The 15,608-nt window shown below is 34.6% G+C and overlaps 1 protein-coding gene across 1 annotated transcript; it reads left to right on the top strand.

Annotated features, from left to right (window-relative positions):
- Positions 1–2,245: 2,245 nt before the first annotated feature.
- Positions 2,246–15,581, top strand: LOC144425091 (uncharacterized). The gene is made up of 20 exons (XM_078114396.1): positions 2,246–2,426; positions 2,959–3,061; positions 3,318–3,441; positions 3,643–3,813; positions 4,291–4,486; positions 5,511–5,616; positions 6,062–6,184; positions 6,506–6,676; positions 6,842–6,912; positions 7,256–7,355; positions 7,586–7,666; positions 8,211–8,294; positions 8,831–8,914; positions 9,344–9,417; positions 9,638–9,777; positions 13,203–13,337; positions 13,633–13,764; positions 14,165–14,322; positions 14,842–14,977; positions 15,435–15,581. Exons 1-20 carry the CDS (start codon positions 2,246–2,248, stop codon positions 15,579–15,581), a joined length of 2,517 nt encoding a protein of 838 aa, XP_077970522.1.
- Positions 15,582–15,608: the final 27 nt, after the last annotated feature.

The following is a 15,608-nucleotide window of genomic DNA, read 5'->3' as shown; positions in this document are numbered from 1 at the left end:
AGATCATAGTTAGATGATATTAATCTACTACGTTTCTTATAAAGACTCAATACATTGATTCAGGAAGTAAATTAATCAAAAGGTTGGAGATCATAGTTAGATGATATTAATCTACTACGTTTCTTATAAAGACTCAATACATTGATTCAGGAAGTAAATTAATCGAAAGGTTGGAGATCATAGTTAGATAATATTAATCTACTACGTTTCTTATAAAGACTCAATACATTGATTCAGGAAGTAAATTAATCAAAAGGTTGGAGATCATAGTTAGATGATATTAATCTACTACGTTTCTTATAAAGACTCAATACATTGATTCAGGAAGTAAATTAATCAAAAGGTTGGAGATCATAGTTAGATGATATTAATCTACTATGTTTCTTATAAAGACTCAATACATTGATTCAGGAAGTAAATTAATCAAAAGGTTGGAGATCATAGTTAGATAATATTAATCTACTATGTTTCTTATAAAGACTCAATACATTGATTCAGGAAGTAAATTAATCAAAAGGTTAGAGATCATAGTTAGATAATATTAATCTACTATGTTTCTTATAAAGACTCAATACATTGATTCAGGAAGTAAATTAATCAAAAGGTTGGAGATCATAGTTAGATAATATTAATCTACTATGTTTCTTATAAAGACTCAATACATTGATTCAGGAAGTAAATTAATCAAAAGGTTGGAGATCATAGTTAGATAATATTAATCTACTATGTTTCTTATAAAGACTCAATACATTGATTCAGGAAGTAAATTAATCAAAAGGTTGGAGATCATAGTTAGATGATATTAATCTACTATGTTTCTTATAAAGACTCAATACATTGATTCAGGAAGTAAATTAATCAAAAGGTTAGAGATCATAGTTAGATAATATTAATCTACTATGTTTCTTATAAAGACTCAATACATTGATTCAGGAAGTAAATTAATCAAAAGGTTGGAGATCATAGTTAGATAATATTAATCTACTATGTTTCTTATAAAGACTCAATACATTGATTCAGGAAGTAAATTAATCAAAAGGTTGGAGATCATAGTTAGATGATATTAATCTACTATGTTTCTTATAAAGACTCAATACATTGATTCAGGAAGTAAATTAATCAAAAGGTTGGAGATCATAGTTAGATGATATTAATCTACTATGTTTCTTATAAAGACTCAATACATTGATTCAGGAAGTAAATTAATCAAAAGGTTAGAGATCATAGTTAGATAATATTAATCTACTATGTTTCTTATAAAGACTCAATACATTGATTCAGGAAGTAAATTAATCAAAAAGTGGGACATCATAGTTAGATAATATTATTCTCGAATTCTCCGAATCATAAAATATTGTAGTATATATTAATACTTTTTTCTATACCACGGAAGTACATTCTTATTGCATACTTCTTCTATTGATATTTAAACTCATCCAACTAAATATTTACTGAGTTGGCGCTGCTTAAAACTACAAGAAAGCAATGCTCAAACAAGTCGACGCGAGGGACAAATTACTACGTCGATAGCCGTAGTCAGTATGAAATTGCATTTATTAAAAACTCGGTCTCCCAGGCGCCTCGTTATACATGCCGTACTTCGTACTTTTGTCATCCTATCATAAATATCTGAATAAACTTGGAATATTAGAAATGTACAGTTCTGCAGTGAAATATTTCTCTCGTTTGTGTGTCCTCAAATTTACTCATTGAAACATGTATTAGATATTATAGTTTTTTGTGATTCACATAAAAATTGAAATATTCCGTATTTTAGTGGAGAAATACCGACTTGAGTTTCCCATCCGAGGTTAGGAAATAAGAAGCATCGGAATAGGAAACGAAATTGATCACCTAACTCTATTTTTTCGTTGCTATTTCCATGTTTCCCAGTATGCATTTTATTGCAGTGGGCTGCTTGGATTCTATAAACTTTGAAAAATTAGGATTACGGACATGACTTGTCGCATGCACATTGGTATCTGTGAGCGGTAAAGTCAAGCACTGCATTCACTGAACCGAACGATGGGCGGAATAAATTGAATGAATTTCAAATAAAACAGCAAATTCTGGGTGAAATATAGGATCTCAAACTCCGAGTTTTTTTGATAAAATATAGGTTGCAGCCCAATTACTATTGCGTATTAATTATATTACTTATTTGTTTGTCACAGATGCCATTTCTATCAATGCTAGGTTAAATAATGGAAAAATATTCTGCACACCAAAAGATTCCTGTACGGGTATGGAGGTACAATGGTACAGAAATTTCAAGCTGGTTACGAATACGTCCCAACAATATGGAATTTATCAAGAAATCAATGGAAATAATTCAATATTACATATAAAGAATGCAATAATCTCTGATTCTGCTACATATATCTGTCGGACCACGGACAGTAGCGGTATTGAGTATAATTTTAAAGGTAAACTTCTTTTACGATAAAAGGGAGAAAATCATATATTTTGTTGCAAATTTCCTCAATGGGTCTTTCATTTGCATTTATTCCTCAGAACAATGGACATTCGTAATAGTCCGATTGAAATATAACGGCGTCGAACTACTAAACTGATATCTGCTATAATGAACAAACAGACGACCACACGTAAATGACGGCATTAAAAGAAATGGATCGTATTTTTCGTACAGGCTTCTAAATTAGCGGTTTGGGCTCAAAATCACCAAAAATAATTATATGCCCTCAATAACCCATAGAGTGCAATATTAGCATAATATTATTTTAGCGATAAAATTGTTGCTAGAATATTGTGGATTGAAATGTAGGTTCTTTCTCCATGTTACTTCTCAATTCGGACATCATGTGGACGTTCCTGCATGACCCCATAACGCGATACTATCAGTCTCATTACCGTGCGCTCCTTTTATTTTCGGATCAAATATTATTGCATTCGTAAAGTGCACAATCCGTATTACTGAAATTCATTTCGATATTTTAGTGGAAGGAAATCCATCAATCACGTCGGTCACCAATTCGTCATGCAATCAAAGTTTGATCGTGACATGGATACCCAACAAAAATGCTATCGGATTTATTCACAGGTACAAAAAACTGCATCATTTACTCGTTAAACATATACCAATGAAGAAGATATAGATACACGTTGATATATTTACGTAGATGGCTGAGTTCTGAAGCTACGGTGCAATTTTGCCGATATGACTGAGATAATAAATGTATGAATATACTTTTGGTTGACATAAAAATATTTAATTTTAGATATCCTACAAACGCTACAATATCTGTCCATTTACTAGAAATTTATATCCAGTGATAATCTATTTTAATTTATTTTAGAATATTAGCACGGAATTTGACTACCAAAAAAGAGGTTTCTTGGAATTCATCGGTTCCTACATCAATCACGCCTCAACATACAGAACTTTTTGGATTGAAGGCCTCAACAGAATATTTTGTAACGGTATGTTGGTGTTTTGATTTTTTGAATCTATCGCGTGGGAGAGTCGCAAGCTGATCAACTAGGTTGATAAGACAGTTCAGAACTTTACTTAGACCAACATTCTACAAAAACCAACCGTTTATAGTTTAATAGTGAATACGTTTTTATGAGAAAAGTTTCTCGAGCAAAATACATAAAAAACAATATGTTTATGTGTATTAGGTCGAGGCTTGTGTGTCCGAAAGCATGTGTGATTATGAATACTCAGACAACAAAACTGCAAATACAAATGGAAAAACCGCACCTGTGATATCTTCATCTCTATCGTCCAACTGTTCCATACAATGGGTTTGGAAGAATAATGAAAAACCAGAAACAGTAACAGGTTTGAAAGTGAGTAACGTATGTAATAAATAGAGGAATACGGGAAGGATTACTCAGGCAGGATCGTCGAATTTCCTTTCAAGCTAAAGTTAAGGAATTATTTAATTAAAGCAGTTTTGAATGCTTGCGAAATCCATCCACATATATGCCAAATTCGCAATAATTAAAAAAAATGCTATAGGTTTGACAATGATTTTTTCATGACTCTCCAATTTTAGAGTTGGGATGACGTTAAATCATATTAAAGTAGATATTGGAGAACATAAAAAATGTTTTAAACCTTCCGTCCGTCAAAACTCAAGTTTGCCACAGATGCCTCATCTAAAAAATGTGTCATATTTGCATTTGGTTTAGCGCCACGAATAATCCACAAACACACAACGGTTTCATACTCACACTTCGGCTACAACTATATATACTTAACCAATGAAGTTTACTTGGTACTGTTCCCTGGAATATGTATTTCAAATATTCTTCTATTTTCAGGTCACGAGATATTGCATAACAATTGCTACAAGATCGAACGTAGAGTCTTCCCATATAGACGCATTCAACATATCGATTCCGCACACTATTAGTGCACCCCCAAACGAAAACTGCACAGTATCAATACAAGTTATCGGATGTGCAGGACTGAGCGAGGCAGTGAATGCAGTCGGATATTGTGTTGGGAAACCAGCAGGTTTTGTATAACTTATCAATCGTGCCCAATATTTCAGTAACAAATAGGAGTAACTCATTCGGGAATTATACTTACGTATTAATGCAGTTACTAGTAATCGAATCATAAACAAATATAGGAAATAGAATCAGTGGCATCAATTTATACCACGGTAGCTCAATTTGCGTTCTCATAGAAATTTCGTTCGTTATTCATTTATATCAATAAAGGTACTATTCTACTGATGGTCTTTTGACCCTTCATTCTGGGTGGCAAGAGATGGTGGAACTGCAGTACTTGTCTTTTTGTTTACTTCTGTTTATGCCACAAGCTAACTATGAGCTGGAATATATACAACTTCATATTACCTGTGTAATGGAATAAATTCAATGCCAAATATCCATGAAAATTGACCTATCTCTTGAAGTCCACTTAACGATCGAAAGGGGAGTGAAATATTCAAATTATAAAAGTTTTGCGCCTAATTCAATATGTGCTCAAGCTATTAAGTACTGTTTGATTTAATGATGGTAATTTTACGCGACTCTCGATTTTTATTATTTCAATGAAAAAAATCAACGTTATTACGCCGGAGTTTATTGTCAGTTCAAAGGTTCCGATAACATTTTTACAAACCACCGTGGGATAACTCCCATTCAGATATATATTTTTTTTTTCACAAAGGAAACATTCAGAAACATGGTCATGATAATACCAGGTTTTGCGTATGACTATTGAATCATTATTTATTATCATTAGAAAAAGATATACAAATCTGGCATTGAAACGCCAAAGTTGACATGCGTAAACGTCACCACTGGCCATATCTTTACAAACGAATCAAAATACCCGTTGAAATGAAAGTATATGTTCGTTGTACCATTTTGTGTAGATCTGCCAATATCGTGTCTATTATTGTATTATACAACATACCTTTTGATCCCCTTTTTTATATTTTGATGTATTTATATTTGTTAATACTATTTGAACCGAACATATATTTAAACTAATTTTGTGAAAAATTTTCGATTCCTTTCCTCAACAGCTCCGAATGAACTTGCGAAGCCAATGATTACTGATGACGCCACCGACAGTAACGGGATTCGCAAAATAACCGTGACTAAACCTGATGAAAGCAATGGTTTACTGAGGTTTGTATTCTGAGAATACAACTACTACATGACACTATACAAAGAAATTACTACAAATAAATATAGCTGTAATTCATTCCGACACTCTATTCATGGCACTTTAAACGACGCTGTTAAAACTAACAAATCTTGCGCATTTCCTGTATATTTAAATTTAGTAGCATCAAATTATTATAGCACACGAAGGCGGTTTTTGCCACAACTAATGGACCAAGCAATTACAAATATAATATTGGTTACGCATAGTTCACCCCAAATTTTAATGTTTTTTTTTTGTCAACTTGAATTGCACGCAGTTAAATATTTTAACATTTGGCTAGAATTTTGCTTGCAGTACAGTGATAATATTAACTACTTGATCTTCGTGTCAGTATATTAACCTTTGTGTCAGTATATTATTGCATTGCTTCCTTGGTTATTTTGTAAATATTTTCATTACATTCAGCTGTTTATTCATCATCGTAAAAGATGAATCATCGGAACGGAATATTAATTTCAGCATGGAGAATCTGAACATGGCGCAGAGCTCAACCACCGAATACATCGCAGTAGCGCTTCCAGTTTACAAGTACGCCGTAAAAATATTATAATTTCAGGCAACTACAGTACCTCATAAAAAAAATATATATAACGGAAGTTGCCTGCATAAATGTTCTAGCCTAACCATGGGCAGTGAGTTTTGATTGAAATTTCGTTATGGTTTACAAATTGGAGCATTTATAAAAAATATATTATGAAATATTTAGACCTATGAGATATATTTGAAACTATTTATACTCTTCCATTCTTGAACTACTCTCACTCATAGTCGATTTTTACTTTTATTAAAATGAAACTGCTTCCACATCAGTTATTTTCATTCCCCATCCAATATTTACCCGCATCGCAGTTTCACTGACGATAAACAAGTTATCAAGCTTGGCGATGATTCGAAATCTTCTTGTAACGTCACTCAAATAATCGATGCTGTGTCCAAGAGAAGAAGGCGACGGAGAAATATCGCAGAGAATGAAATATTTGTAGGACAAAATCGGAAACTTGACAAAGAAAAATCTTACAGGTATGATAATTTTTTATTAAATAACACAAGACTCCGGAAATATCAATTTTACTCGAAGAATGTTTGATAATGAAGTATTGACCACCCAAAGTACAGGATGTACATTGTACATATTCAGGATAGTTTTTAATGCTTTTCACATAACATTTACTTTTTTTTCTATAGTGTGTTCGTCGTTTCAACAACCCCTTGTGGAATAGAAATTTGCATGAAAATGAGTCCACCAACACAATTAAGTGAGTTGTTTTTTATTCGGCATATGGTAACCTAATTTTATCTACAAATTTATCTCAGTTACGGTAAACTGGTTGAAAGTTGCGAATTAGTACATGAACATCAACCATACCAAATGTTAGAAAATTCGAGTGAGACAGCCAAATTAATTTTCATTAAAAATTAATTCAACAAATTTCTAATCAAATAAACACATTTTAGCTATCTTCTCTAGTCCATTCATTGAAATAACAAGATGAAACGCGTTGCGACACTTTGCTAACGAGTAAAGTTTCGCAAAATATTAAACAAATACGCTTATAAGAGTCGTGCTTAAAAATCTAACACGTGTTCTTTGTTCTCTAGCCAAAACAAATGGTTTTCAATCTTGGATAATTGCAGTAATAGTAGCTGGAGCTTGCTTATTTGTTGCTGTGCTGATTATGGTTGTAGTAATAAAACGACGGTGAGTTCTTGGTCACAATATATATGGACTTACTAAAAGGTATTCAGTAGGAGATAAAAATGCTTGTATGAAAGTGTTTCAAAATATTGTTAGAAAAATAGTCTGTAACTCCAGAGCATAAACGATAATTATTCGCATATTTGCGCATTCAAAGGTAATTTGAAAGGTGAAAAACTTCGTTAGTTGACTTTAAATATATTTATAATATCAATTGAATACTGTTATTTTAGCAAAGCGAAAAGTGGGACAAGCGAAATCGATTCGGTGGGCGACGTTATCCCAACAAGACCGGATAACGTGGACTCAGCTTCGTGAGTATTGTAAAGCTTCTCATGTTGCTGATTATTTATTGGATACGAACTGGACCTATGTATCGAATTGTTATTATTATAATGTTCCTCTTCTTCTTGTTAGGAAAAAACGCTTTTCGCTACTAGACCAAATGCTTCGAAATTTTCTATTATCGAAAATTGTTGTTGTCTCTAGAAGGCTACAACTTTCATTTATTCCTAAATCTTCGATATACCCTATATGGGATTTGATTTTCATCCAAAATTTCGTTGTATTATTTTTTATTCATGGGAACATGATTTTAAATCCGCTAAGCGTGACGGCTGTCTCCCGTTTTAATTTTGCGAACACGTGCTACGCGAAAGTCGGAGTTCATTTGATATCAGTAACGCGCGATAGGTACGGTAAGCTTCTTTGTTTTCGCCTTCGTGTTAATATATTTGAGCATCGCTCTCTTATTATGCACAATCATTTTATTGCCAATTTCGATGCTGAAAACGAAAGAAGATATTACCTAATAATGGTACATGAATCAGCTAATATACATATATTATTTTGCTGTAGGAAGTTTCAAAATGAAGAAGCAACGACTGGTGATTATGCTGAAGTGGGGTTTACTGCAACACATGAAAATACTCCATCAACCTCGTAAGGATTTGTTTTGATTTTACAAAGGCAACAAAGTTTGGCAAAATAATAACGCACAACATTAGAAGGCTGAAGTTTATAAACTCCATCCACTGCTTCCCCTTAGGGCTCAACCATTTAGCAACCTTAACTACCCCACTTATCTACAGAAAAATGTCATTAACTTCTTTATTTTAGGGTTCAGCCTTTGGTGATTCCAACCACCCATCTCACGCTAGAGAGAATTTTTCCCATATTCATTTTAGATTTCTAGCAACTTCAACCACCCTACATCCCTACAAATGAAATTTAATTTGTTTTTTAAGGTTCAGCCGCTCGCTGACTTTAACCACCCCGCCTCCCTGCAAAAGCAATTTCAAATGTTTTCAAATTTTAATTTTTTGGGAACAGGGCAACTTTCACTTTTCTACCACTTTCGCCCGTTTCTTTTTAAAGTTTTTAGCGATGTCCGTCAATTGGCCTTCTATTGATTCTTTTGCTCCGGACGACTTAATTATAAACGGTCTGGAAGTCACGCGTATTTTATTTTGCGACAGGAAATTTCAACATAAAGAAGAATCAACTGATGGTTATACTAAAATGGCTTTCGCTGGGACAGAAAAAAATGACTCATCCATCCCGTAAGTTTTGCTCAGATTTTTACCATTCTAGCCACTCGAGCGAAGTGACAGGAGTGGGCAATACCACAATAATATGATTTCATATTTTGACCCAGTCAGTCAAATGTGTATAATTTGGGTGTTTTTGTCAAGTATAAATGCTGCAACTGCCATGACCTGGTATCAACCGGACATTTCATACACAATCCTGATATGCATAATCTTTGACTAGCTTTTTGTATGAAATTCCGCAGAGGAAAACTCTCATGGGTTGCAACGAGGTATTAAATACTTGCAGACACAGTTGTGACCTCCATCAATTGGTGATCTTGATAACAAAGTTATTTTGCAATTTTCATCAAAGATTTCATGCGTAATGCGTAAATAAATTTTAGAAAAGTGTAACTTGAATATTTGAGTTTCTGTATTTATGTATTTGTCATTTTACAGAAAATCGAGTTCAAAAATACAAACCAGAGCGAGCACGCCGAGCGAACAAAAGACGCAAGTAAATGTAGAGGGAGGTGGGTTCACAATTACTAATATCTCAAACTACCAGAATACAGTAAATATATATTATATATATAGAATCATCGTACTCTACATTCTACACAAATTCCCAAGCCTAAAAAATATGAACCCTGATTTGAATTCAACATCACTAATACGTGGCTGACCCATATAACTCGGCATAGATCACATAAATGAAAATAATTGTAATCACGATTCAACAATTATTTACAGATTCAGGTCCCTACGCCAATGTATCGGCAAAAGTTCAACCATCAAAATCCTCTGACACCTCTATTAGTACTTCTGATTTGGAAGAAGTTTACAATTCAATGAGAAAAAAAGAAAACTCACAGTTTTTCGATCAATTTCAGGTAATAATTTTCCCCGCGTTTTGATATCCAGTCATGGTAGTCTACTCCAACATCCTATATATCACAAGTTACTTCATATCCTTATATCAACGAAGCCCGTCGACAGCACTGCTGTGATTAAAAATTTAATAATCAATAAAGTATCACGAGGTAACAAGTAACCTCTGAACCGAACAAGTATCACGAAACCGGTAAGCGGTAACAGATCCACAATACCGGTAAAAAGTCCATGTAGCGAGCATTAACTCCGAATAAATCCGCGTATGACGTAACAATGCGAAATAAATGTAATAATGGGCTATTTGGATAGCTAACTGATAGTCTATGTCTCTATGATGCTATGGCTTAGGCCTTGTTAAACGCTCACTTTAACCTACCTAAACAATTCTATATACTCAGGTACGATTCAATAAGCGGAATATCATAAAAACAGTCCGCTATACCAGGGTAAATACCGGAAATTACGGCACGGTTTATGTTTGCAAATTAGTAACGCTACCGGTATGTGGTTCTCGTGGAAACTCATTCTACGAACTCACATAATGCATTCAATATAGCGGTATAATTTAGACCAGGCATGTCCAACCTTTTTAGTGCCGCGGGCCACTTTCACATGAGGAAATTCATTGCGGACGCAAACGTTTTGGCGCTCCGGAAGTATTTGTACCAAGATGACGCACAACCTGGACTATAATCTGGTACACATAATATGTTTCGGTTGTGCGCCATCTTGGTACGGATACTTCGAGAGCACAAACGTTTTTACCCAACTTGAATACCAGCCCGGTGCCGATTTACTTTAGAATTTGAGCGTCGCTAAATCAAACGCCTGGATTGCACAACCCTTTGCGGATTTCTGAACACAACATGCACACAAATAACACCAAATTCAACTTCTACGCAAAATGCACTACCCTCAAGCAATGTACATCGGCATAAAAAATCGGCGGAAAAATTAACTGTTTAATATTAACGGCTAGCTTTGATACCTCACGACGTAACTAACTGGTTTGTCAAACTGCCGTTCCACAGCTTACTCCTATGCTTCGATTTCATAATTTTCAATTTTGAAAAGAAAGATCTGCAAATATACGTTGTGCCTATTGCCTCCGCAATACGCATTGCCATTTGTCTCAGGATGAAACCTTATCTTCATCGATATACTCACTGTAGAAGTTTTCTATCTCCTTGAAACTACTGTTTCAATTCCGTAGGTGACTGGACATCAATCCAAGTTGCGTATATTCTGGGGCCTCTTCTACCCGAATGTTAACGGAACGCGTACAAAATTTTTAAAAGACTGTCAAATTTTGCAATTAAGCGAATCTCTCTTCAAATGCATTCAACAACTTTGCGACTTCGTCCCAAATATTTATAAAAATCCATATTGTTGCTCTCGAAGCTATTTAGTAAGGGAAAATGAACTGCGTTCTTCAATTCAAATTGAGTTTCATACAGTTCGCACTTGGGGATAAATGCCTGTATATCATCATAACAGTCTGTAATTAATTTCACAGTGGGTAAAAAACTCATTGTACGCCCCATATGTTGTATGCTTGAGTGGCCCTCCGCAAAATCATATCTTGGGGCGTTACAGTGCTTTTCTTATGGAGGAGCCGCGTGAAATTGAAGCCTCAAATCTAGTAAGATTTGATATCATACCAGGCAATTTTAATGTTAAATATTTTTATACGTCCGTATTTATATATATAAAAACTTTAAGTGGGCGGCACGAATCCTTCCCAGGGGCCCTATGCGGCCAACGTTATTCAACATGCCAACGTTATTCAACACGAAATGAACCTCGTTTTTATTATCATGTAGTTGTTGTTGTTATTACTTATCGATTTTAATCGGTAAGTATGTTGATAGGTATTTGTATGTCTGTATGTTTGTCTGTTAGATGCACGCGATATCTCACGAAAGCAAGATTGAATCTGCTCCAGATTTTGCATGTGCATTCATCTTATCTCGGACCAGAATCCTATTGATTTTGGGCGAATTATGTCGTATAATTAGCGAGTTATCAATCAATTATTGATATAGTGATCTAGATTTTTGTAAAGCGAGAGAATTTTGAGACCCGCCGAGTGTGTGTGTGCGATGCGCAGTGCGCAAGTTACAAGAGCGGATGAATCAAAACTGCAGTTTCTGTTTTGGGGGATCCCCTAACTATCGATCGATAAGTCTTCGGTTTTCAACCGATATTCTCGTTCTTCTTGTTGTTATTAGAGATGTACCGATACCACTTTTTTCGCCGATACCGATACCGATCCGATACCAGCTAAAAACGCCGATACCGATACGCCGATACTACAACAAGGCCGATATTCCGATACCGATACTATGTAATTATTACTTAATGTGGTGTGTTGTGTAGGGCAGAAGGGTTAAAACAATAGTCTTTGAGCGTTGTTCATAGTACACATTATTTCAGATCGAAAAAAAAGATACATCACATAATATGAAATTAATGTTTAGTATCCATATGCTTTAACTGATTAAGATACATTGTACAGTAACGCTAGTAATCTCGGTGTTCAATTAGAAAACTTATAAGCCAGAATGTCCAGTGTGAATATAGACACCCGACATATTTTACTCGGCAAACTCATGCGTGGTATTAGTGAGAGTGATTCTGTGTGCAATTTGACCATATCGTTGAAATTTCAATAACCTTCACGCCTTGTAATAACGATTTTATAAGTCAAACCTAGAAGACTTCGACCCGACTTCAAAAATAACACAATTGGAATACAAAAGTTCATTAAAATTCAATCGGACCTCCGGCATGTATGCTTCTCATTCAGTAATAAAGTATATTGAAGTAAAACTACAATAAGAAATTTTGAGTGGTCGGGGTTAAAGAATAAAAAAGCTCAGCATCATATTTTTGACATCTTAACGAGATTTCAATGATTGTGATGATTTTCAATGACTCAGTTGTGAACTTCCCTTTTTTCAGTTGATGAAACTCGAGTGAAAATATCACCAGAAAGTTCGGGATATATAAATGCCTGTTATATTGATGTAAGTATAAAACAAATAGCTATGATTTATTAGCTTACGTACGCGGTATAAGCCTTCAATATACTTTCAAAAAAAATGTATCACTGCTAAGGGGAAAATGGATATGCCAGATGTTAATGTATGATGGAACAACTAAAAATATAGTAAAACTATACTTGTTAAACTAATATATATGACTTGAAACACGTCAAATTAAATTATTTATCAAATAAATCATACTGACATTAGGTTATATCTCGGAAATTATATTGTCGACTTTTGCGTCGTTTCGTATCATTTCTTATTCTACAAGACGTGAAATCAGTTATTAATCGTTACTGAAAATGGAAGAAAATTCTCATCGCAAAAATATTTGAATCTGACCTTTTAATTGGATGTTCAATTTCATTCTAAAGGGTCACACCAAGCGACGTAAATACATTGCAACTCAGGGACCTCTTGCAACGACTGTCGATGATTTTTGGCAGATGATAATCGAACATAAATGCTATTTGATCGTGATGTTGACAAAGGAAAGAGAGGCTGGGAAGGTAATTTGACTTCAACTGTATTTCTGAACTAAAATTCTGACAAGAGACGTCTATGTCAAGATTCTATGACAAAAGATTCTATGCCGAGGTGGGTAATGGGCAATATGTAAATCCCAAAATGTTCACCAGTATGGTATTCAGTGCTAAAAATTGCGCAAAATGAACCTCGAATATCCAATAACAGCTCAATTATTCATAGAATTATGCAATACAATATATGGATACGATGTGCAATACAAAAAAGACTTGTTGACGCAAGAAAAGTATGTTGAACACAATTAAATTCTATTTGTAGAAAAAGTGTGAAAAATATTGGCCTGATGAGAACAAAAACCAAAAGTTTGGTTCCGTGCTAGTGGAAAATGTACATGAAGTCAACTACGGCTCGTTTATAAAACGAAGTTTTACTGTGAAGTCTCGTAATGAGGTAAGAAAAATGCGCGCCAGTCAGCCAGTCAATCGCGTATTTGGTATCACAAAAGCATGTGTACTAAAGTCGATACAAAAATTAATATATTATTATAGCTATTTGTGTGACAGGAATCGCGAGGGACCTGATGAGGTCTTCAAACAGCGACACCTTTCTTCAATTTTTATTTTTTGCACATGAGATTAACCTGCTGCTTTTTAAGGTTAAAATTATTTTTATCGCACAATGTACTGTCCTCTGAGCATTGATATGACTCACATGACGGAAGTAGAATTATTATCTTAACCGTAATTTGACTGGAGCATGACCCGTCCAGCGTTGGCGTATGGCCACGACTTCAAAGAAATTATACATAGGTCGCTTATCTATACATTCATTATCAAATGCTTTATTTCAGGGTCATGATGTCACGTTCAATGTACACCAGTATCAATTCCTGAAATGGCCTGACCATGGTGCACCGGCAACCACTTCAGATTTATTACGAATGCATCGAGCTGTGATGAAAAGTTATGAAGAAATCGGAAAAGGTTCTCCAATTGTAGTGCATTGCAGGTATTGCAACACACATTCTTTGGTTCATCAAAATCATTTGGTTCATAATTTTTATCAGTTTTTAAAAATATGCACAAACCACATTTACACTGAAATGCCTCTGAAATAACTCTGTCGGACTTCCTAGGATCATGTTAGAGTCAGACATTAGTATCGCTTTTATGTAGGGTTAGGGTCATCGATTTGTGTAACTTACATGAAGATAAATAAGATTTGGTGGTGTGCTCCGTCTGCGTTAGTATTGATAGAGTAAAGGCAGATGGTCCCCAAAATGTGCTTCCCGCAAATAACACCAATATAATCCCTCAATATATCGACTCTTTCTGTTCCACATTGTTCTATTAAATCTTCCGTGGGTAAGTACCCGGGAGTTACATAAATATCAGGTCCTTAAATTCCTACTTTGGCATACGGATTGATATGTAGTTAGATATAGATAGGATCTATCGAAAACGTACGATGTACGACAAAAAAATCATCGCAAAATGTTTTATTACTCCCGTTTTCTTTTCTCTCTAGCGCCGGTGCAGGACGAACAGGGACATTAATTGGTTTTGATATTCTGCTTGATGAAAGCAGGTCTACAAGATCCGTTGATGCCTTTGCTTGCGTTCTCAACATGAGAAAACAAAGAGTGGAAATGGTGCAAAATTCTGTGAGCTATATCTTTATTTATATATATGTCCAACAGATCTATTTATTAGCTTGATATTTATTATTCAACAACTGCACCCTGAAATAAATCAGATGTTCAACAAGAGAGCAATGCTAAAATATATGGACACGGAAGTCAAAACGAAGTAGTATCGAGTCTTTTACAGTACTGGTATTCTGACCACCGCAGGTCACTGGGATGTGATCACGGAACCATGGCACGTTGCGCATTTTTCAATTTTGATGACGTCATCACACAAAACGTAGAAAGGAAAAACTGATCCAAGATTTTTTTCGAAATAAATAAATAAAACTAATAACGTTCCTGCAACAATCTTGAATTACTAAAAGGAATTGGTCTAGTAGTTGAAGAAAAAAGCGATTTTTCACAATAACAGCACAATTACTAAACGATCCATAGGTCCGTTTCGTGTTCAATAATATTATTATTTATTTAGGATCAATACGTTCTCGTTCACAAGCTCGTTCTGGAAGCCATCTTGTTTGAAGACAGAGATTTATCTTCTGATGAAGCAAAGGCTAAATTAGAAAAGCTAAAGTATGAAAAATTAATCCTTTTTCATATAATCGGTCTTGGTAAATGACTCTCCACTAAGGCTTTACGGTTTGCC

The sequence above is a fragment of the Styela clava genome, chromosome 1, assembly GCF_964204865.1.
Source record: "Styela clava chromosome 1, kaStyClav1.hap1.2, whole genome shotgun sequence".
In the NCBI taxonomy this organism is placed as follows: domain Eukaryota; kingdom Metazoa; phylum Chordata; class Ascidiacea; order Stolidobranchia; family Styelidae; genus Styela; species Styela clava.
This window is presented reverse-complemented; position numbering and strand designations above follow the sequence as displayed.

Bases quoted from the DNA above. Each gene is read 5' to 3' on its own strand.
- LOC144425091 (XM_078114396.1), top strand. From the start codon at position 2,246: ATGGAGGTACAATGGTACAGAAATTTCAAGCTGGTTACGAATACGTCC. The intron at 3,814-4,290 runs GTGAGTAACGTA...TTCTATTTTCAG, and splicing joins AAACAGTAACAGGTTTGAAA to GTCACGAGATATTGCATAAC. The intron at 14,323-14,841 runs GTATTGCAACAC...TTTTCTCTCTAG, and splicing joins CCAATTGTAGTGCATTGCAG to CGCCGGTGCAGGACGAACAG.